General features: G+C 37.0%; 1 protein-coding gene across 2 annotated transcripts in view; it reads left to right on the top strand.

The window, feature by feature from the left end:
• Positions 1-23,182, top strand: part of LOC111155010 (ubiquitin-conjugating enzyme E2 E2) — a 383,244-nt gene that overhangs the window by 278,275 nt on the left and 81,787 nt on the right. For both annotated transcript variants that reach the window (XM_022515003.1, XM_022515002.1), the window contains one exon: positions 17,779-17,911. In XM_022515003.1, coding sequence (XP_022370711.1) covers positions 17,779-17,911 — 133 coding nt within the window. The remainder of the gene's footprint in view (positions 1-17,778; positions 17,912-23,182) is intronic.

The raw sequence follows: 23,182 nt of genomic DNA, 5'->3' as shown, positions 1-23,182 counted from the left end.
CAGAAGTCATAGCTTATGGAAAACCAGGGGTAGGGATCATTTATTTTGCTGGGGCTGGAGTGAAACCAAGTGTTAGAAAACAGCTAACTCTGAGAAAAATACAATAGACTGAATACCAGAGGAAATTTAAACAAGTATCTGACAATTTGAGAGTGCTGACAAGGTTGTAGTGACATTCAGAGGAAACTGGAGTAATGAGAACTCTTTCCAGTGGTGACTAATTACAAGTAGAACTGTGAAATTTTTAGTCCCAATAGGAAACAAGTTCAGTATAAGCCAACAGTTTTCTTATATAAAAAATTGATGTGGTACAAGAAAATATTAAGAATATAACCTACAAGAAAAAAAAATAATATTCTTGTTCTCCCAAATGAGAAGCTGTTCTACACCAAAATAGCAAATCCAATTCTGTTCTCACTTGTCACCCCTTTACCTCTTATGTACAGAGTCATCTGTAAGTTAGACCAAAAATTAGAGAAGATTCGGAGAACCAAAAAAAGCATAGAAATGAAAACTAAAGTCATTTTAAAAGCCACAAAATTGCTTCATATAGAAGAAAGGTTTCTATCTCCCTAATTCCCAGTAATAGAAATGTTATTAGGAGAAGGGCACTGACAATAATGGTTTTTTGAACAGAGGTAAAGGAAAAGACCTTAATTTTAGCAAAATATAATTAAGTGCAGAAAAACTTCCCAATTTGAAGAATTACAGATACATGTTCTAAAGTCAGTAGTAGGAGGAAACTGCCCGCCTTGATTTAAGGAGATGCCCTGCCCTTTGCTGGAGGTCTCGTAACAGAGATAATTGTTTCCAGCTATTCAGATAAAGACTGTCGTCTTTGGTTTAAAAATTGTATTAGAGGGGCGCCTGGGTGGCTCAGTGGGTTAAAGCCTCTGCCTTCGGCTCAGGTCATGATCTCAGAGTCCTGGGATCGAGCCCCGCGTCGGGCTCTCTGCTCAGCAGGGAGCCTGCTTCCTCCTCTCTCTCTGCCTGCCTTTCTGCCTACTTGTGATCTCTGTCTGTCAAATAAATAAAATCTTTAAAAAAAAAATTGTATTAGATATTAACAATTATTAGCAAGTATATAAAATAGCAGCAACTGTTTAGTGATTTTAACACATAAATATGACAGCTACATTGGATTTCGGTTCCCAAAGGAAAATGAAATCCATCAAAAGCAAAGAAGAATCCCAGCTGGCATAAGCACTTGACAGATTGAAAGAAGGTAGGGATTTCCTGTAATCTGTTCTATTCTCAATCTTTTGTTTCAGCTTTAACATTTCTATCCCTTTGAATGCTATTCCAGCCAGTCCACCTGTATCCAATGTATAATAGCTTTTTATAAGTAGTAGCAGTTTTTTCTATATGTAGACAATAAGAGCGTCCATCTTTAGAAGTAATTGTTTTTCTTTAGAATCAGACTGCTCTTACTTTTTTCGTTTGAATTGATTACTGGGTACTTTCAGAGCTTTGCTTTTCATATACTACATATATTGTAGTCACACTATGTCTTAGCATTTGTTTCAATTTATAAAGAATACAATTAGCCTTTTTAATGCTGTAGTCACAATTAAACTTCCCCTAATGGTTAGGAATTGGTCTTTCCAAGGATGAGGAGGTGTTTTTAATTATTCATTCCTCTGTTTGTTTCTTACAGCAGCCTCAGCTGTGCATTATTATTCAAAGGTTAATGCAAGCTGAGAAGTGGGTAAATTAAATCTGCTTGGCCTCCAACAGCCCTGTGTATTAGCAGACACTAAGATGGGGATGGGCAGTATAAGGTATTTCCACCACTGTAGCACTGCCAAAAGCAAAAACCACTAAATCCCTCAAAGATACCCTACATTGACAGGAATTATTACGGATACTACATATGGGTTGTTCTTAAATAGAAGATCTTCAATAAAATCTGTGTTTGTTTTGCTTAAAAAGAGAGAAGGCAATGGCTGAAATCAGAAAGGTTATAATAGCTTCTGTAGAAAATTGATGCAGCAGGGTGCCTGGGTGGCTCATTCAGTTAAGCGGCTGCGTTCGGGTGGGGTCATGATCCCAGGGTGCTGGGATCGAGCCCAACATTGGGCTCCCTGCTCGACAGAGAGCCTGCTTCTCCCTCTCCCTCTGCCTGCTCCTCTGCCTATTTCTGCTCTCTCTCTCGTCAAGTGGATAAATAAAATGTTTTTTTTTTTAAAATGATGTAGATACCATGACTAATGAACTTTATATAATATTAAATCACTAAGTTGAGTGCGGGAAGTCACTTCTATAAATGTTTTACAAGAGCAGACTGCAGAAATCTCTCATGAAAACAAGGACATAATGGACTGTTCCTAGACAACTAGGCAAAATGAAAGTGCTGTCCTAGCTACACCTGTGCGATTATTGTGAGAAACAATGTTTCTAGAGCCTTTCATTTGCTTCCCTTTTAAAAACATGTATTATTTAGAGCTATAGAATCAGGAATTTTGTAGATTCTTAAGGATGCCTCAGAAATGTTGGCACAAAGGATGTGGGAAGTAGGGGACATACCTCAATAGATTTAATGAATACACCAAAAGCCAAGAAGTAACTTCTTAGTCTTCTATTTGGTTACTCATTCTCTCATCTCTACTGAGATGTTTTGTGGGGCTGATCTCTTAAAAACTCTCCTCCAGGGGTGCCTGGGTGGCTCAGTTGGTTGAGCAACTGCCTTCAGCTCAGGTCATGATCCCGGACTTCCAGGATCGAGTCCTGCATCGGGCTCCCAGCTCCTTGGAGAGTCTGCTTCTCCCTCCGACCTTCTCCTCTCTCATGCTCTCTCTCACTCATTCTCTCTCAAATAAATAAACAAAATCTTAAAAAAAAAAAAAAAAAAAAAAAACTCTCCTCCAGTTGGGGCAGCACTTCTGCCAAGAACCCAGAGAGCTCAGTCAAGTACCTTCCATTCCTTCACTGGAGCAAACAAGCTAGATACACCTATGCTGCCTGCCCTGTTCTTATTTCCTTTGACCAAAAACCGGTGTATCTTCTGACCTCTGATGATGTACTAAAGGGGAAAAGGATAGGAGATGAACTCTACACATGTCACTGAAAATCTGGATTTTTTTTTTAACACAAGGCCTGACATGAAAGCCACTATAAGGTATTTGGAAACCCAGGTTTATGTATTAAATAGGGGTTTAAGGAGGAAAAAATGGAGTGATCTCATTTTAGAATAATAATCCCATCTTGCATAATTGTGGTGAAGGTTAAAGACCGTGATGCATATGAAAGTGGTCTGTGAACTCTATAAACCTATCTAGAGATTAAATATTGTTAAATACTAACTAAATATTATATAAATATTAACTAAGCTGCTAAGTGTTTACATGATATCCGGATTTACATAACACAAATCTGCTTTTTATTCATACTTGTCTGTAATTTTGGCCAATTTTAATCTCTTAAACAGAAGTGTGAAGCTAATGCTAGCACCAGTTAGTTTATCATCAGTACTGCCTTGTCTTCCGTCTCTCCCACTTCCAGTCTACACTGAGCCTTGATGTCAGAGCGTTGTGTGGGAAAGAAGAGAAGCTTTTGAATGAGACAGTTCTAGGTTTGAAATTTAGTTCAACCACTTACCGTGTAACCTTTGTCAAGCCATTGAACTTCTTTGAGCCTTAGTTTCATATAGCAATAATTTTGCAAGATGGCAATAACTTGAAGAAATATATGTTAATAGTAATAGTTACCATTTTTAAAATTCTTTTTGCCAGGCACTGTACTTAACACTTTATGGATATCTAATTCTTATGACAGCCCCACAATGTAAATAAAGTTTCCTTTTCCAGATAAGAAAACTGAGGCTCAGAGAAGTACAAAAAGTACTCAGCATCACATCTGACATGTAGAAGATGACCAGTAAATCATATCACATGGATTTCATTGTGTGATCCCTACTTAGAACCTTCCTTCAATGCCTGTCAACCTTTAATGTACATACTAGTCATCTGCAGATCTTCTCAAAAATGTAGATTCTGGTGATGCCTGGGTGGCTCAGTCGGTCAAGTGTCCACCTTCAGCTCAGGTCATGATCCTGAGGTCCTTGGCTCAAGCCCCACATCAGACTCCCTGCTCCTCAGGAAGTCTTCTTCTCCCTCTCCCTTTGCCTGCCACTCCCCCAACTTGTGTGCACATTCTCTCTCTCTTTCTCTCCCTCTCTCTCTCAAATAAATAAAATCTTTTTTTTATGTAAATTCTGATTCTATAGGATTGCATAATGCTGTTGCTCTCTAGACCACACCTTGAGGCCCTCAGTGACTCTGATTAGTGGTTCTCAATCCTAGGTGCTTATTAATTTCTGATCGAATTAGTCTGGGATGGGACCCAGGTGTTTTGGTTTTGTTTCTGTTTAAGTTCCGGAAGCAGTTCAAACTTTTCTTTTAAAACACTGGACTCCCTTTATTCATGAAATCATGTGCTGAATATATACATATGCGTGTGTGTGTGTGTGTGTGTGTATAAACAAAGTGGAGTTTTTCTAGTTGAAACTCAGGGAGAGAGCAGAGAGATTAATGATCCCAAAACACCTCACTGGAGCCCTGCAGCTCCTAGAAGGAACAAATTTGAGAACTATAGGTCTCCAGAATATATTTCCAATTCCTGTCATGGCATTTGAAGCCCTATATTATCTAACCTCAGTCAGCTGGCATCTTTGCTGTTCTCCCAAAAAAGAAAATCACTTTCCTCCACTCTGCTTTTTTTCATGCGGTGTCTTTGACCTGTTGCCACATCTTCCCGTACCATGTTGAAATCTACTTTATATTTCCAACCCAGTTTAATTGCCATCTTTTTTATGAAGCCTTTCCCTAGAGAAGGTGCAGTTCATGTCAGAACCACCTGTGGGATATGTTCAAACCATATGCTTGGAGTAAATCTGATGTTTCTTCTTCTCCGGTCACTGCTGAAATGAGACCTGCTAGTGCTTTCATGTAAGAACACCTACCCACCAGGAAATGAAATCATTCTTTTTACAGGGCTCCCGTAGCATCCTAATTATGAATACCATGGAGCACATTATCTTGCCTTCTCCAGTATTGCCCAGATATGAAGCCCCTTAGGGATCAGGGCTGATCATAGCACAGTGCTCTGCACATAATAAGCAATGAGGAAAAGGTGGGGAACTCTTGATAGTAAGTCTCCGCACCCAAGAGCCAGCATTTTGGTCTTGGTGGAGATCTTGATCTCCTGAAGTAATCATAGGGAAATTTTGAATTAAGTCCGCTAAATGCCAACTTTTATTGACAGTGTCTTTTAATGTGGGATTATTATTTACAGTAGGGTCTATTTTTAGCACCTAGCACCTTCCTCTACAGGGCTGACATTTAGCTTTTCTTCTCCTGAACATGGGGGGGGGGGGTGTCTCTATTTTGTTATTTGTTTTTGTTGAAGTGTTGATGTGTCTCTATCATAGAGATGAGAGCATAGATTTTAAAGCCACTATTATATAGCGTCTGAGAATTTGGACTTGGTGCAATCTCAGATGTTGTTATAGGATGGAATAGGTGAAACTGAAGTTATTCTTTACTGAATTATTAACCAAGAAAGATGGGACTCAGCAGTTACTTGTCACTTTCTTTCATGAGCTCTGTATTGAGTAGGGAGAAGCATGGGGGACAGAGAGAGACATTAGCATACAAGGTGTCATACAGCAGGTACAGAAGAGGGAAGTCAGACCCCCTAAAGAGAAACCCTTCTTATTTCCATGCCTTGGGTCGAGGAGTAAACGATGAGTTGAGCTTCAGGACCCTGATTCAGCCCTGCTAGTTTCTCACTAACCTGAAAATATTAAGAGCATAAATTGTATAACCCTTTACTATGGACCAGGCACTGTTCTAAGCTGTTTATGTATATTAATTCATTTATTACTCACATCAACTCTATGAGGGAGCCATTTTTCAAAAGCAAAGTAACAGTAGAAAACTAAATAACTTGCTTTAATTCACTCTGTTAGTGGCAGAGCCAGGATTCAGACCCCTGGCTGTCTTGATCTGAAGCCTGCTGTCTTTACTATTAAGCTATACTAATAGACTAGTGTTTTACTAAAGATGTTTGTTTATTATTTTTCAACAAACATTTATTGTGTATCTTCGTGTGAAGTTTACTTTTGCCATTGACCTTCTAGTTGACCCGATGGAAGAGAACCATGATGGTGGGTCTTGGAGCCAGATAGCAATGTCAGGGATAAAAAAGGAAGATGCAGGATATCACAGCCAACGTTTTGGGGAATAAATTAGCCATATGAAGAAATTATTGTTTATCATTTTTCTGTCCAAAAACAAAAGATGTTCTCAGCTAAAGGAAAGTGTATTGAGTATATTGGGGGTATTTTATCTACTTGGAAAACAAACTGACTTGGTGATAACTCTACACAAATAAACTGATAAACCGTAACTATCCTGTCTAAGAATAGTTAGCTCCTGCTAAGATCTGCCCCCCTGGTAGCTTTCAAATGGCTTTTTACTTTGATACAGTATTATAAATGTTAGAAAACAATAAAGCTGCTTTTGGAATGATACCAGGGAACTTTACATTCTGTCCTCTGTGAGTAGTAACATTTTTGAGAACTAAAAGATTTTGGGAAGGATTTGGCTTCCTCAGAACTCTGTAGGGCAACAGTGACTTGCACTCTGTCAAAAGCTTATTTAACCTGCAGATAAGATTAATAGACATGTTTAAGTTCTACAGCCTTCCTAACACATGTATGAGGGAAACTTTTAAATAATAAAGAAACATTACCTGCTACACTGGATAGCTCACATGCCAAAATTGTTCTTACATCACAGATAAGAGAGGCTAGTTCTGTAAGTCCTGAGTACCTTCTACCTTTCATCTCTTACACAGAATAGAGAAAAGGCACAAGCATCAGGGTGGGAGGTGGGCAACAAAAGTAGTATTGCAAGAGGTTGTAACGTTGATAAGGAAATGGAGAGAGTAGCATAAGATCAGTATTTCAGTTTGAAAAGCTTAAAAAAAAAAAAAGTAGAAGAAGAATTAGGTTGCTAAAATAAAAATGGCTTTTCACCAAACCTGAATCTAATCCTTGAAACATGCCCAGGATAAAAGGATAAAAGAAAACCTGGGTGTTAGTGTTGATCTCTGGTCTCCTGTCTTACACCGGGCAGTTCATTATAATAGTAACTATATGGTTTTTCCAGGTGAGTCTTCACATCTAAGTTGACAGCAAATTAAGATCCTCTCCTTAGGATCAAAGGGCTCAGGTTTTCTTCTATGGGTGGGGTCTTGAGCAAAGCACTTCACTTTGTAGAACCTTAATTTTATCACTTTTGAAATGAAGGCTTTGGTAGATGTGATTTTCAGTGGGAGAGGAGCTTTTACATTTTTCAAATTATCACACCCCCCCACACACACACAAAATACACACTAAGAATCACTGCTGAAGGAGGTACTTTTTTCTGTAAGAGGGTATGTTGAAAAGGAAAAAAAAAGGCTGCGAATAACTCTGTTAACTTACTTCTAGAGTCCTTTCAGCTAACTAAAGGATTAAAAATCCTATAGCAGTATTTTAAGTAATTCTGATTGATTTCATGAGTTGTCTAACTCAGTGAAATTGCAGTCCAGTTCTAGTGCTTCTGCTTCTTCTGTGTTATGAAGAAGTTGAACTAGATGGTCACCCGAGTCTTTATAATTGTAATCTTATTTCTAACAACCCATATATATATATAAAATAAGATTTGGTTCTTTTTGACTGTAACTGTCTTTGTCCTTATAAGTGAATGTGTCTTACAAAGATGCAGCTTGGGAGAAAAAGGAACCATTGGCAGTTTTTCCCTGTGGTCTTCCTTCCTGCTTCCCAATTTCTCTGTTTCTCCTTGCTCATTATTTCGTATAGTTATGTCTTAAAATTTTAAGTCTGTTGCAAAATTGTATACTCACTGCAATATAGCCCACATTGGGCAAATTAAATACACACACACACACACACACACACACACACACCATACACGTAATATAGAAAGAAGCAAGAAGTCTGAGGTGTCATCAAGTCACTGAGTCGTTCTTCAGTAACTTATAGAAGGCTAGTTTTACTCACTAAGGATGCTATCTTATTAGCTACTGCCTTCCCTGGGAAAAGGAAGTATTGTGATTATTAAGTAGTAATTTTTTTTTTGTTTGTTTAAAAACCTCTTTTTCTCCAGTTTCTTCACTTCTGATAAGTTGTTGACACTATTAACAAAGATTACAAATTATATGACCGTAATGACTTTAGAGTATGATTTGGGGGGCACCTGGGTGCCTCAGATGGTTAAACATCTGCCTTCAGCTTAGGCCATGATCCTGGGGTCCTGAGCTCAAGCCCCATGTTGGCTCCTGAATCAGTGGAGAGCCTGCTTCTCCCTCTGCCTCTGCCTCTGCTCATTTGCTTATATGTGTGTCTATGTCTCTCTCTCAAATAAATCAATAAAATCTTTAAAAATAAATAAATAAAAGTAAAGTATGTTTTGGTAAAAGATACCTACAGTCAACTGAAATCATGTTTTGTTTTGTTTTGTTTTTTATCTTCACATCTCAAATCTGGAAAGTGTGATTGAGGACAGAGATCCGTCTCTAATTAAGTACTCATTGACAAAAAGTATAAAATAATTTTTTCTTGGAATACTTCAAGAATAAGAACCAGACTGCTACAACTAAAAAGAAAAATATATGAAGGAGAAAATATGAATCATTCAGTTCTCCTTAGAGCTTAGTGTACAAAGTGGATCTTTTCTATCACCACTATTGTTCCTAATCTCCTAAAATGTGGTGGACTTTGGTGTCATTGGTCTTCAAAAAAAATTACCACATACAAATATAGGAAACCTCATGACTTTATGAAATACCATTTATCATTTGTCCTCTCAAGAGCTATAATCCTGGCCTGTTTACTCAATACCCTTTTAGCTATAGAGGATGTTCTTTCACTATCAAAATGAGTCCTTTTTTTCCTATGACACCGATAATGCTGTTTCTTAAGATTTCTTCTTTTCCAAGTATTAAAGTTCCCATAAGTGACTTTTTATAATGCTGTGTTTGCATAGGATGTTACCACTTCCAAAGAAGTATTTAGCCTTTGAGGGTAAAGGAGATGTACCCAAGAAGAATACAGCTAACTTGAGGCCTAAAGGACATATAAAATGGTCAGACCTACAGAGCATCTTATCCAAAGCCAGGAGGCAGGAAAAAGTCCAGCTCTCTTGAAAGTTTTATAAGTAGGTCCAGTATGACTAGAAAATGGAGCTGGAGGAAGGGTGAGTGGTAAGGGATGAGACCAGAGAGGTCAACTGGAGCCAGATCTCTTTGAAAGACTTTGTATATTTCAAAGGAATTTGGGCCTGATCTTGAAGGTATTAAGAAGTCAGAGAAAGCAGGAAAACAGAAGATCCCATTTAAAGGATTTTCTGGAAATTGCCCTGTCCGCAGTTTGGTAGATGGATTGGAAGAAAGAAAGATGGAGGCAGGGAAACCGTATGCAGGTACCATCATCTAAGTGAGAGCTAATGCAGCCAATAAACAGATTATAGAGCTAGATTCTACAGGCTTTGGGGAATTAAGAAGAGAAAGAGGAAGGAAGTACAGTCAAGGATAACTCTTGATTTTCCCACCTGGTTAGAGGTTCCATCAGTTTTGTTAGGTTGATTGTCAGAGGTGGGTAATGAAATATCTAGAATGAAGATGAAGAAACAAGGTAACTGATGGTAGAACCCCTAGGAAAAGTTACCCTAAAGTGTAGAGAGAGACTCTTGGAGAGCTATGTGGGCAAGAGAGCTTTTTAGGAATCAGGGAGTAGAAGCTACAGTTTCAGTAAAATGAAAACAAAAGGCACTATTGAATTTAGCAACAAATAGGTCAGCTCATGACCTTGAGAAAAGTCTGAAAACATTTCCTCCCTTGAATCTCCCTACTTCCACATGTTTTTTCTCATTTCATTCATACAGTTTGGTGGTATTTCTCTTTAGCTGCCTTTCCAATTATCTTTATCTGTAACTGGTCTGGACCTTGCTTTCATATTTTTTTAAGTGATGGGACTATTCTTTCCTTCCAGTTTGACATTAGAGAAACCTACATTATTGTATTATAAGCAAGAAGCTCAATATTCTTGCAGCTGTTTACTCTGAAAGGGACTCTGGAGATATGTGCAGCATGTCATTTGCCTGCGAACATTGTGCTCACCACCAAAAGGGAGGAGTTCAGCTATGTGGAATCTGACGTATAAGCAGAGATTTCCAGAGCTCCTAAGAAATCCCTTGTACTGTCGTTTCTTCACCATTCTGTCCCCATCAATTTCAGGTTAGTGTTGGCACATCAGACATTCTACAAAGGCAAGTTTCTTGTCCTTTGGAGCCAGGATCCCTACATTGCCTGGGCTGCCTTACTCTTTTTCTATCTCTGAGTCGATGTTAAATGAAAAGGCGGCAGGCACAGCCAAAAACTCTTGGTCTTAGAGTCACATCTGTGACACAGCACATTGAAAGTATTCAGATGTATTTAAAATATCTTATGATCTTAAATAAAGACAGTGAATGCTTAGTCCTTTTCAGCATTTTTATTATACGTGTGTAATATTTCATATGTGTAGAAGGGGTCATCCACTGTAGGCCACAGCATAGAACGCTGAACACAGTTTACAAGGTTGACTCTCTAACAGAATTCCTCCAAAGGGCAACTTTGGCTATTCAACTAATTAGTAATTTGCTAACTGATATTTGCATTTTAATAGATTTATCTAAATATATTTTATTTTTAAATGACTCTGTTAGCTGTGTTCATCTTTCTTCTTTAAAAAATAAAATTTGAAGGGGCATCTGGGTGGCTCAGTGGGTTAAGCCTCTACCTTCAACCCAGGTCATGATCTCAGGGTCCTGGGATAGAGCCCCGCATCAGGCTCTCTGTTCAGCAGGGAGTCTGCTTCTCCCTCTCTCTCTGCCTGTCTCTCTGCCTACTTGTGATCTCTCTCCTGTCAAATAAATAAATAAAATCTTTTTTAAAAAATAAAATCTGAAAATAAAACTAAAGGGTATTTATCACTAAGAATACTGCAAGTGGGAAAACATTGCTAAGTAACCTCATACCTAAAAATCCTGAAGTTAGATAAACATTCCATTGAGTGCAAGATTGGATTTCCTGGAAGTGGCAGCTTTGATTTCTGAAGATTTCTCAAGTTCTGCCCTATCTACATACATATCCTAAGATTAGACTGCAGGATGATGATGGTGATAATGGTGGTAGTAATAATGATTATTAACGTCTGGGGCTTAGTAACCTGTTTTTTAGTCCTGGGATCTTGATTTCTTATAAAATCACCAGGCAGTTAATCTTGTGAGTGTGTTGATAAGCTTCTGTATCATCCACGAAGCATAATAACACCTGGAATAGCAGCTGACATTTGGAAAAGTACTATTTGAGCCATTGCACGCCCATTTTCCAAGCTCTGGGAGTACAGCTCTACTAAAACTTCTGTTGCCGCACAAGTTTCTTGCTGTAGTTGCCTCATTTTGTAGAGGAGGAAACTAAGGCACTGAAAGATGATACGGGGAGATTACATATTCATCAGGGCTCTACAGGCCTTACATGGTTGGACTAGGATTCAGAAAAGGAAATCTGACTTAAAGTCCAGTCATGTTCGTCATCATCACTCTATAGTGCAGGTGTCCATGGCACTAACTTTTATTTGGTCAACTTAAGAGGGAAGTCATCATTAAAAATATTAAATTGTCTGCAGCTTCAGCATCTCACTTTTTTGGTCCAAAGTATATCAAAGCCCATTCTTCTGTTTTATGTAAATGGATTTATATAAATTCAAATAATTCTGACATATTAAAAAAAAAGATTGATTTGGTCAGTATGGGCTACTGGAGCCTTTAGATCTGTATTGACCACTAGCCACATGGTGTTGTTTAGATTTAAATTCATTAAAATCAAGTGAAATTGAAAATCCACAACCTCATTCTCACTAGCTCCATTTCAAGTGCCTAAAAGCCTCGTGTGGCTAGTGCTTACTGGATAACGATAAGAACTAAAACATTTTCATTATCACAGGACGTTTTATTAGACAGCACTGCTCTAGAACAGTATTGTCGAATAGAACTACAATATGAGCCACATGTGTAATTTTAAATTTTCTAGGAGGCACATTAAAAAACAAAAATTCGGAGTGCCTAGGTGGCTCAGTCCATTAAGCGTCTGCCTTCGGCTCGGGTCAGGGTCCCAGGGTCCTGGGATTGAGCCCCTGCATCAGGCTCCCTGCTCGGTGGGAAGCCTGCTTCTCCCTCTCCCTCTCCCTCTGCTTGTGTTCTGCTCTTGCTGTGTCTGTCTGTCAAATAAATAAATAAAATCTTTTTAAAAATTAAAAAAAAAATAGGTGGTTACTTTTAATATATTTTTAGTTCAGTGTGTCTCAAATATTATTATTTCAAAATGTAATTAACAAAAAGTAGTGATGTATTTTATTTTCCTTTGCATTATCATTAAAATTTGGTATATATTTTACAGTTACAGCATATCTGAATAAGTAGCCACATTCCAAGTATTCAGTAGCTACATGGCCACCATATTGTACAACACAGTTCTGTACTGTTATTCCAGAATTTCTCAACTGGAACATATCAAAATGGAAGTGGAACAGAGGGCTGTGTAGTTCAGGAACCACTGCTATAAGCATTGGGACTGCAGGTGCTATAGACATGACACTTCCAAGATGATAAGACTTAATCTGTACATATTGGAGAAGTATTAAAAGTTTTAGATGTATTTTAAAACACCAATCTGGGGGCACCTGAGATGCCTCATCTCAGATGGCTTAGATGGCTCAGTTGTTAAACGTCTGCCTTCGGCTCAAGTCACGATCCCAGAGTCCTGGGATCAAGCCCCACCTCGGGGGTCCCTGCTCAACGGGGAGCCTGCTTCTCCCTCTCCCACTCCCTCTACTTGTATTCCCTCTCTCACTGTCTCTCTCTCTCTCTCTCTCTCTCTCTCTCTCTCTGTCAAATAAATAAATAAATAATCTTTAAAAAAAGGTCAAAAAACACCAATGTTTAAGATAGTTTGTTACTACTAGTCTTTTTTAAAAGTATAAACCAACTCAGAGTGATAATGTTAGCTGCGTTATTTAATCCATTGTTGATAACTGTATAGATAGCTGACTGACTTACGAGAACTAATAAAATATGATATTCTCACTGAGAGCCAAATAAAATTTAAAACGAGCACTAATTGAAAATAAATAACTTAGAGGCATTGCCTGCCTTTGTGAGCTATCTCTTCACTTCTACTTCTGAGTCCCTTCCGGTGGCACTATTTGATGACTTCTCAGTTAACCTAAATTATTTAACTATGTGATGACCATTCTTGGAAGGTCATCTTAAAATTTCTCAAAGTGACTCCGAAAAATTATATCTTGGTATTTGGGAAACATGCCTACACACACTGTTTCACACCTGTGTTCTCTCTGTGTGAATTTTTTAAACTAAATTTCTTCATCTACCTTGAAGTAATGTTGTAACTACAAACCTATAATTTACTCTACTTTTAAGTTCTTCCTTCTGATGAACTTATCTATTCATAATTATAGCTCAGGGTGTCACCCATGTATATTATTTATCTGAATGAGTGAGCTCGTCTGGCAACAAGGGGCTGTTGTTGCCAAAGCTGTATTGTCATCTGGCTTGAATATATTCTGTCTGTACCTCACTGTCAACTTCAGGAGAGGTTAGGTGAAGAGGAACATGGGGCAGGAATGTTACACTCTGGCTCCTTGCACTGCTTCTCATTATATTTCAGCACTTTGCAATAAACTTGGCTAACTATGATTTTATTTTTTCTTTTTTACTTCATCCTTTTTAAATAAGAGAAATCAAAACTAGGGATAAAACCGAACTCTTCTTCATTCCCCATCTTTAGAGGTATCCCATCACCCTACTCCTCTTTTCTCCTGTTCCCTGCACAACCACTGTCCTGAATTTAGGCCTGTCTTTCCAGTTCATTTCTTCAAAGACTTTGACATAGATATATATATATATATATATATATATATATATACAATACAAAGTATTATTTTATATTTCTAGTTTATAAATAAGATCACACCATACATATGCTGCAACTTGCTTTCCTCCTATAGCATTCTAGTAGACTTTTTGGGCGTACTTGTTCTTAATAGGAAAACTTGGCACATATGTAAGAACATATCTAACACATAAGTAAGTTATGAGATGTATAATAAAACCGGTAACTCCTGAATCCACCATACATACTGAAAAGTAGAGCATCACTAGAACTATTGAAGCTCCTGTATGCTACTCCTCCACCATCTGCTTCTTCCCAGGAAACTACTCATTGGAGCTTTGTTCTCATTAATTTTTTTGCATGGGGACATATGTTCCCATGGACATATGTTCGTGTCCTCAATATATTTTTTTTTGCTTGTTTTTAAGCTTGGTGAAAATAGTATTATACTGTATATAATTCTTTAGACTTTCTTTTTTATTCAATATGACACTTTTTAAGATTTATCCATGCTTATCAATATGTTTTCACTGTTGTGTTGTATTCCTTTGGGTGAGTTTATTCCTTTTTCTGTCAGTGGACATTTGTGTTGTTTCCAATTTTTGCTATTAAAAGTAGTGTTTCCATGAACATCCTTGTATATGTCTTCTAGTACACATGTGTAAACATTTCTCTGGGGTATTTACATAGGAATGTAATTGAAATGTTATAATATAGGAGTGTATAGATTCAACTTAACTAGGTAAGTCCACATTCTTATCCAAAATGATTGAACGCTCTTCAGCAACGCAACGTATAACTTGTTTTACCACATCTTCATCGGCACTTGGTCTTGTCACACATTTATCTTTGCCTAGACATTGTGTAAAATAATATTGAACTATAATTTTAAATTTCATTTCCCTGATTTAATGCAGTTGGATATTTTTCCTACCCCTCATTGGCCATTCATGTTTCTTCTTTCTCGAAATGCCCATTTATATCTTTTCTAAGGGATTGGTAATCTTTTTCCTATTGATTCATAGAAATTTGTACGCTCTGGACACTAGAATTTGGTCAGGTTTATGTGCTCCAAATATCTTTTCTCAGTTTGTGGCTTGTCAGTCTCTTTAGGCAACCTCTAAAACTTCTGACTTTTGCATTGACTGCTTAATCCATCCACAATAAAGGTTTGTTTATTAACATAGAAATCCAGTTTCTCTATTTGCCATATATAAAAACTGTTTTCTTGGCCCCATTATCTCTGACATAGATCAGATTCCTATAAGTGTGTGGAAAAGTTTGAAGGATTTCTTTGAGTTTCCAAACACATTTTAGAATCAAGTTGTCAAGTTTCATTTTTTTAAATAACTGTTAGACTTTTAATTGGAATTGCATTGGATCAGTTTGGGGGGAAAATTGACATCTGTAGGATGCTGGATCTCCTTACTCATAAACTTGGTGTCTCCCTCCATTTATTTAATTCTCTTTGTATTTCAATAAGTTCTATAATTTCCTCCATTAAAATCTCTATGAAATGTATTCATAGGTTTTTTGTTATTTTTAATACTACTATAAAAGATATTTAAAATATATTTTGTAATTTTGTTGGTGTGTTGAAATGCAGTGGATATTTCATATTGATCTTAATCTAGCCACTTTGTAAACTCTTTTACTAAGTTTCATAAATTGTGTATAGATTTTTCTGTGTACATAGATACTGCAGATGCCCACAGTTTTATTTTTTCCATCCCAATCTATATGCCTTTTGCTTTTTCCTTCCTTGTTGTGTCTTTCATACCTTGATGAATATTATCTCTAGTGCAGTAATGATTAGAAATAGATATAGTGGGCATCCTTATCTTGTTCCTCAATTTTAAAGGGTATGCTTTTGATATTTTGTCACTGAATATATTAGTTGCTGTGAGGTTTTTAGTGGATGCTGTTTTTCAGGTTAAAGGAGTTGACATCTATTCCAGTTTTGCTAAAAGTTTTTTTTTTTTTATCACAAATAGCTAATATTATTAAGCCTATTGAGTGCTTTTCCTGCAACCATTGAGATTACCCATTTTTTTCAACTTTAATCTCTTAGGTAAATTACATTAATAATTTTTTTTAAGATGTTTTATTCATTTATTTGACAGACAAGAGATCACAAGCAGGCAGAGAGGCAGGCAGAGAGAGAGGAGAAAGCAGGCTCTCTGCTCAGCAGAGAGCTCAATGCAGGGCTCGATCCCAGGACCGTGGGATCATGACCTGAGCCGAAGGCAGAGGCTTTAACCCACTGAGCCACCCAGGCACCCCACATTAATAATTTTCTATTATTAAGTTATCCTTGCATTCCCAGAATATATCCCAACTTAGTTAAGATGCATGGTTTTTTTTTAAAAGATTTTATTTGTTTATTTGACAGAGAGATCACAAGTAGGCAGAGAGGCAGGCAGAGAGAGAGAGAGAGAGAGGAGGAAGCAGGCTCCCCAATGAGTAGAGAGCCCAATGCGGAACTCGATCCCCGGACCCTGAGATCATGACCTGAGCCGAAGGCAGAGGCTTAACCCACTGAGCCACCCAGGTGCCCCAAGATGCATGTTTTTTTGATACACTGCTTAACAATGAAGTTTTGTGGATATAAACTAATTTCAAAATAAGAAAGAATAGTAGCTAAATTTTTGTTGACTATAAAATTTTCCCCAAAAGGTTGCCCACCTTGCTACAGGGTGTGAGGGGAATTTATGGCTATTAAATGCAGGTATTAGCTTGATGTAGCAAAAAGAACACTGAAAAGCTAAATTATATCTCATTTTGCCCTTCTCTTCACTAGGGAGATTATAATTCAGTTGACTCATGTGGGCCTTATTTCCTCAGTGAGTTTGTCTGAGACTCAGGGACAGATGTTTACTACTAGTAGTCATGTGGCTTCACTTGCTTTCCTATTAATCCATCGTCATCAAACAAACATGTACTTACTAGGCCCTAAGACAGAGCAGAAATCTGTTCCTCAGGGACTTTCTAGGGAGGGACAGAAAAGTAAACACTTTAAAAACAGTTATAGGAACTCCTGACTGGCTCAGTTGGTAGAGCATGTGATTCTTGATCTTGGGGTTGTGAGTTCAGGCCCCACACTGGGCATAGATCTTACTCTAAAAAATTTTTTTAATTAAAAGCATGGTTATAAAGTGAAATGATACATTTTGTTTTCTATAGACCACACTATTTGTGATACATGGGGATTGAGGGGGCAGAGATTCTTTGGAAAGAGAGAAAAGAGGAATCTTGAGATGGGATATATACTTGAGCTGAGTTTTATGGATGATGAACATTTACTGATCTTCATGAGCCTCATTTGTATTCTCAGTTGTTAACAAAGGAATTAGACTACTTTTTATCCAACTTTTTTTTTCTCTAATGACCTTTCTGTCTTCAAAAATGCGTCTCTTTCACCCTATGACTATATCATCTTTTCAGGATCTCATAAATAATTTCATGCTTTATTAAATATTTGTGCTTCTACCTCTGGTCTTTGGTCCTAGGAATCTTTTGTTCAATAGGTATAGGGTTGTGAATGGCAAAACAGGATCTTCCTGGTTCTGTTTTATTAAGTAATACCAGCATCTTTTCTTTATAGAGTGTTGATGATATTGACAAATGAATCATCATATAGAATTACCCTATTTGTTATGTTTTTGTGGAATTGCTCAATTTATTGTTACCATAAATAGAATTTTTTAAGTTCCAGGGTTTACATAATCTCTAAGCACATTTGATTTGTATGTCTTATTTCAGTGCTGGACCCAAAGGAGACAACATTTATGAATGGAGGTCAACTATATTGGGACCCCCAGGATCTGTCTATGAAGGAGGGGTGTTCTTTCTTGACATTACCTTTTCACCAGACTATCCGTTTAAACCCCCTAAGGTCAGTATGAAGTATTCATCCATTTTTAGCAATATGTATTGTTGTATATGTATATACATATACATATTCTTAAATATACATATCTAGGAATGCATGTCTCTTCTGTTAACATAGACAACTTCCCAGGGCTAATTATATGTGAAAGGAAACAGAATGTAAAAAATTACAGGCCATTTCCCTACCCCATCCCCTTACTCATATTTCATTGCTTTTTCTCATCCTTTCTCAGTGTCTCCTTTCTGTGGTTTATGTTGTAATATAACATAAAACAGCACATTATGGGTGGAACTAGGTGAGTGAGAATGGGTCTATGCCAGCCCTAGAACCCAGAAAAACAGACATAGCCTGAAGCTGGAGCCAGAGCCAAGCCCCGGAGCCAGACTAACTGCAGAGGGAGCCCCACTAAGGCAAGTCTCAGGGCACCAGCTATGGAGTTTTGATGCCTCTGCGGTTCAGCTGCTCACATGAGGTATACAGGCACTAGAATGGAACGTGTGACCTACAGAGACTTAAAAGTGATGCCAAGAACATTTCGTGAAAACCTATTTGTAATCATTGATTAATATAAATGAACCATAGGGAAATTTACACTTATTTAAGACAAGACTATATAGTTTAAGAATTCTTCACGTTCCTTCCTACTGCCTGTAAGTCAGTCATTTGATGAATTTAAATTTATTCTCCACTTTGGAAAAGAAAAGACCCTAAGGACACTGACTCTGCATTGGCCACCAAGAAGAAAATCTCATTTGACCCGACTTTAACCTCGCAGTGCAGAGGGAAATAAAACTTGCTTGAGTTGTAAGTTGGAATGGACAGTTTTAAAAAGCAAAAATAGGACCATACCTTTACCATGAATTTCTGTAATTCCCCTTCCTCCCTCTCACCCTCCCTCTCTTTTCTCACCTCTCTCTTCCTTTCTTCCTTCTTTTCCACTGATGCTTGGATATTGTTTCGTTACCAAAGCAAAAGTAATAACTATAATTTTACCAAAGAAGAAACCAAGGTGCAGAGAAACTAAGTAACTTTCCCAGCATTAAATGGCAAGCAAATAGTAGTGTCAGTATTTGAACCCAGAAAGTCTGACTTCAAAGCCTGTTTTCCTTTCTACATTACATGATATATTTTACTCAGGCTGACAGAGCTGGTGGCACTGGTGACCACCCATACCTGCATTAGGTTGGTTTTCAGTGATGAAGCCGTAGTACATCTATTATTTATTTTCTCCTTTTACTGGATGGGAACCTTTTGTCTTTCATTCTACTTGGGCTCAGCACATAAGTCACCTGGAGTACTTATTGCCCTGCCAGTGATGTAAGGACCTGTCTCTGACAGCCTCTTCAGTAAAGGAAGTACAGAGTGGGGAAGGGGAGTGACAATTCAGATCAGGAAATTGTGCTGCTTGTGAGTTTGGTAGAGACTGTTCTGTGCATCTCGGAAGATGTGTGGGCTTCTCCAAGTTCTGCGTGACAGAAACGTGTAGGTTAAAGCTAGAAGGGAGAACCAATAGATTAGATAAAATAATTCAGTTTCCCAAAAGGTCCCAATGGACTGAAAGAATGGTCCGAAACAAGATGGAATTTAACAAAGCTAAATGTGTTCAGTGACAATCAGAAAGAAAGCATGATACATGATGGGAGAGACCTACTTTATTTTCATATAAATAAAATTTGTGGGCTTTTGGCTTACTAGAATTCTGTGGGAACTTAAGGTTCTTGAAGCCTTAAGGAGATATTTTTAGGACTACAATCCTCAGAACTCTGAACCAATCACACCGTATCTGGAGTGCTCCAGTCATTACTAAGTTCTTCATTTTAAGAACAAACAAGAATAAGCTGGGCAGAGAGTCATCTACATTCTTGAACTTCTTCACTGGGTAAAACACTACAGTGGATATCAGTTGTGTCAACTCATTTCTTTTCTGAAACACCCTACTAAGGCTTGAGTGTTCCCTTTCACAGATGAGGAAACTTCGATGAGGCTTAGAGAGGTTTCCAATAATAGACAACCAAGGATTTACTGATTTCTGACTTCACAGACCATGTACTTCCACTGAATTAAAACAGTTAACGTGGAGATGCTCACTAGTAAAAATAGGGTGTAGGAGGAATATGATATCTGTCCTCAGATGTTTTGGGAACTATGGTGTGGGTTAGGATTTAGACCTTATTTTGGATGGCTGGATGGGACAAAAATAGAAGCAGGAGGGTATCAGTTACAGGGAAGTAGATGTTAATTCTTATGAGGAAAATCTGACCCACAGCTGCATAGTCTGCTTTTGAATAGCTCTACTTCTGAGACAGTGGGCTTCATTTTACTCAGAGTAAATATTTGCCTATATTTCTGTTAAAAAAAAAAAAAAAAGCAGATTTAGTATCTGTTAAGAATAGTACCAGAAAAAAATAAGTTCTTCCACTAAATGAATTTGAATAAACAATTTCTTAAGATGAAGGAAAATCAAATTTTGTTAACTCAAATCCCAATTTAAATGTACATTTATTAGAAACCTGTGGGAAGTTTTTGAAAGTAAATTATCACCACCTAATTTTTCAATTTTAGAAACCAGATTTTGTAGGCAGATATGCTATTCTAAGTGGGGGGGTAGTTTGTGGGTGTCTTGAAAGCTGTTAACTAAAACAAAGGCATTTTTTATTAATACTTTTGAAGTGCCATGTCTGTGCTTTTCTAATCTCTATTATTCTAAATAGGCTGTATTTGGAATTATCCTTTTTTGGGGGGAGGTCTCTTTTGCCCTCATCCTTTCCATCAACCATAGTAGCTACATATTTTGATTAATGAAACATTTCTCAGTGCTCTGAAGAATGAACCCAGATAGTAGTAGGTGTTAGAATTATTGGTGAACCCAGAGGTTCACAAATAAATCTGATTGGCTGTCTAATGGTTATCAGATATCCATATCATAAAATTAGTCTATAGCATAATGGGATCCATGAGATGACTTTTTCTAAACTCTTACACTTGGAATCCTTAGTGAGGATTTTAAATGCTCTCATGCTCAGATTAGATAATTCAACATATAAACCATTTAGCCACCTTTACCAGTTTAAAATATCAACAAATAAACCTCTATGACTTAAAATGTGAAAAAACCCTCAGTTTGTTTCTCACGGTCTATAATCCTGACCCCAAAATTAATTATTCATGCCATTTTTTATAACTCTTCTGAGATTTTGTTCTCTGTGTTAAAATATACTGTATGCATACACACAGATAATATACATAAATATTGAGCCATGGTCCCCCTGGTTTTAGAATTACTTTTTACCTAATATTCTATTTTCACCCAACACACTTTATTTCCTAATAAACATATAACTGTATTAGAATAATTGAGACTTCACAGTATTCCATTGTATAAATATACCAAATTTAATTTCCTGTTCTTGGACATGAGATTTGCCAAGATTTTTGTTATAATCAGTGATGTGATGAACATCCTTTTAATTACATATTTTGTATACTTGCATAATTATTTCCTGAGGCTAAATTTCTTGGCTTGGAACTTCTGGGTAGATGGGTTTATACATATTTGTAGAGTTTTGTTAAAAGTTGACAAAGTGCCCTCCAGAAAAATTGTATCCATTGACATCATGGCCATCAACATAGTGATAGTACGGTATTTCCCCTCACTCTGCTCAGCTCTGAGGATTCATAGTCCTTTTTAATCTTTGCCAACCCAATAGATGAAAAGTAATATTTCATGGTTGCTTTAATTTTTATTGATTTGACTACCAATGAGATGTGGAAGGTTTCACATACACCATTTTCCCAATTATTTCTCTTTTTGTGAATAATATGAAAGTGTTTTTTTCTTGAAAGTTATACACCAAATAAAATTAAGAAGCATACTTGAAAAAATCAGAAGCAAAACAATAGAATATGTTTTATTTCTATATTGTTTAAGTTCTATGTTATTTTTTCTACTAAAAGCACTTTGAAAATATGGTGACGCCCTATGTCTGGTATTTTGTGTCTCAGAGATTCTAATGATGTGCATACAAACTTAAGTCACGTTAGGTAACAGGTAGATCTTTATTTTTACAGTAGAAATGCATAGAGGTTGCCTATTCATAATTTAGCTTTTTCTGTCTCCCTGTAGATCTGGATATTTTATAAACAAATAAGTGAGAATTTTAAAGATTTTATCCATTTATTTGAGAGAAACAGGGGGAGAAAGAAGAGAGATCATATGCAGGAGCCGGGAGAGGGGTATAGAGAGAGGGAGAAGCAGGCTCCCCGATGAGTGGAGAGCCCAATGCGGGGCTCAATCCCAGGACCCCGGGATCATGACCTGAGCCAAGGCAGACACTTACCTGATTGAGCCACCCAGGTGCCCAATAAGTGGGCATTTTAAACAGATTTAAGTGTAGTTAGGTAGGAAAATGCAATATGTTTGTTATTTTAGTATTTCAGGCAACCCCTGCACAAGACAAACATACTCTCAGTGTTCATATCTATTACTGGAAAACATTATTATCTTTGGTAATGGCAAGATGGTAACTGCCAGTAGGTATTTTTCAAAAAATAATAATAACATTTGTGCCTAAAATGTTTAAAAATTTACATACATATGTTGAAGTATTTGTGTGAGAAAAAGAAATCTATAATATTAATATCCAAAAGGTTTTTTTAATATAGTTTGTTTTTTCGTTATAAATTTTATCAAATATATTTAAAAATAAATCTTTAAGATCACTTCAGAATATATTTTATGGTTTATGGTTTTGTTTTCTTTCTTTATAAAATCTAACCATGAATTACTTACTAATGAAATGTCATTAAATAGGAAACTGCTTTCAGACAATGAAATAAGTAATTCAGTTCCATCAGATTTTCAAAGTCTTTATTATCCTCATTCGATTTTAACCTTAAATTGACAGGTTAAGGCTAATAATGAATGAAGTTGTTCATAAGTTACAGTAAGAAGCAGTGATATTCAGCATTTAAAAGCCAGAGAGAGATCTTTAACTAAAGTTCAACAAGGAGTTCTACTTTTTATTTGAATTAGGTTTTTATTATTTACTTGTTTTTACTGTTGTTTATATTTCTGCTGTTGTTCAAAGACAAAAGTTGATGGCATGTCTCAGGATTTTCAGAAAGAGCAGTGGTTTATGTGTGTAAATGCAGCTTCTCACTTATTTGCTCTGGCCTCGGGGTTGAGAGGCCAGGCCTCATGTCCTGGAGTAACATGACTTACCTTGTTTAACCTGAGTTCATACATTCATATGAGGCATGGCTGTGGATTAAGTG

This window comes from Enhydra lutris, unplaced genomic scaffold (assembly GCF_002288905.1).
Source record: "Enhydra lutris kenyoni isolate GAN:26980312 unplaced genomic scaffold, ASM228890v2 scaffoldscaffold39, whole genome shotgun sequence".
NCBI lineage: Eukaryota > Metazoa > Chordata > Mammalia > Carnivora > Mustelidae > Enhydra > Enhydra lutris.
This window is presented reverse-complemented; position numbering and strand designations above follow the sequence as displayed.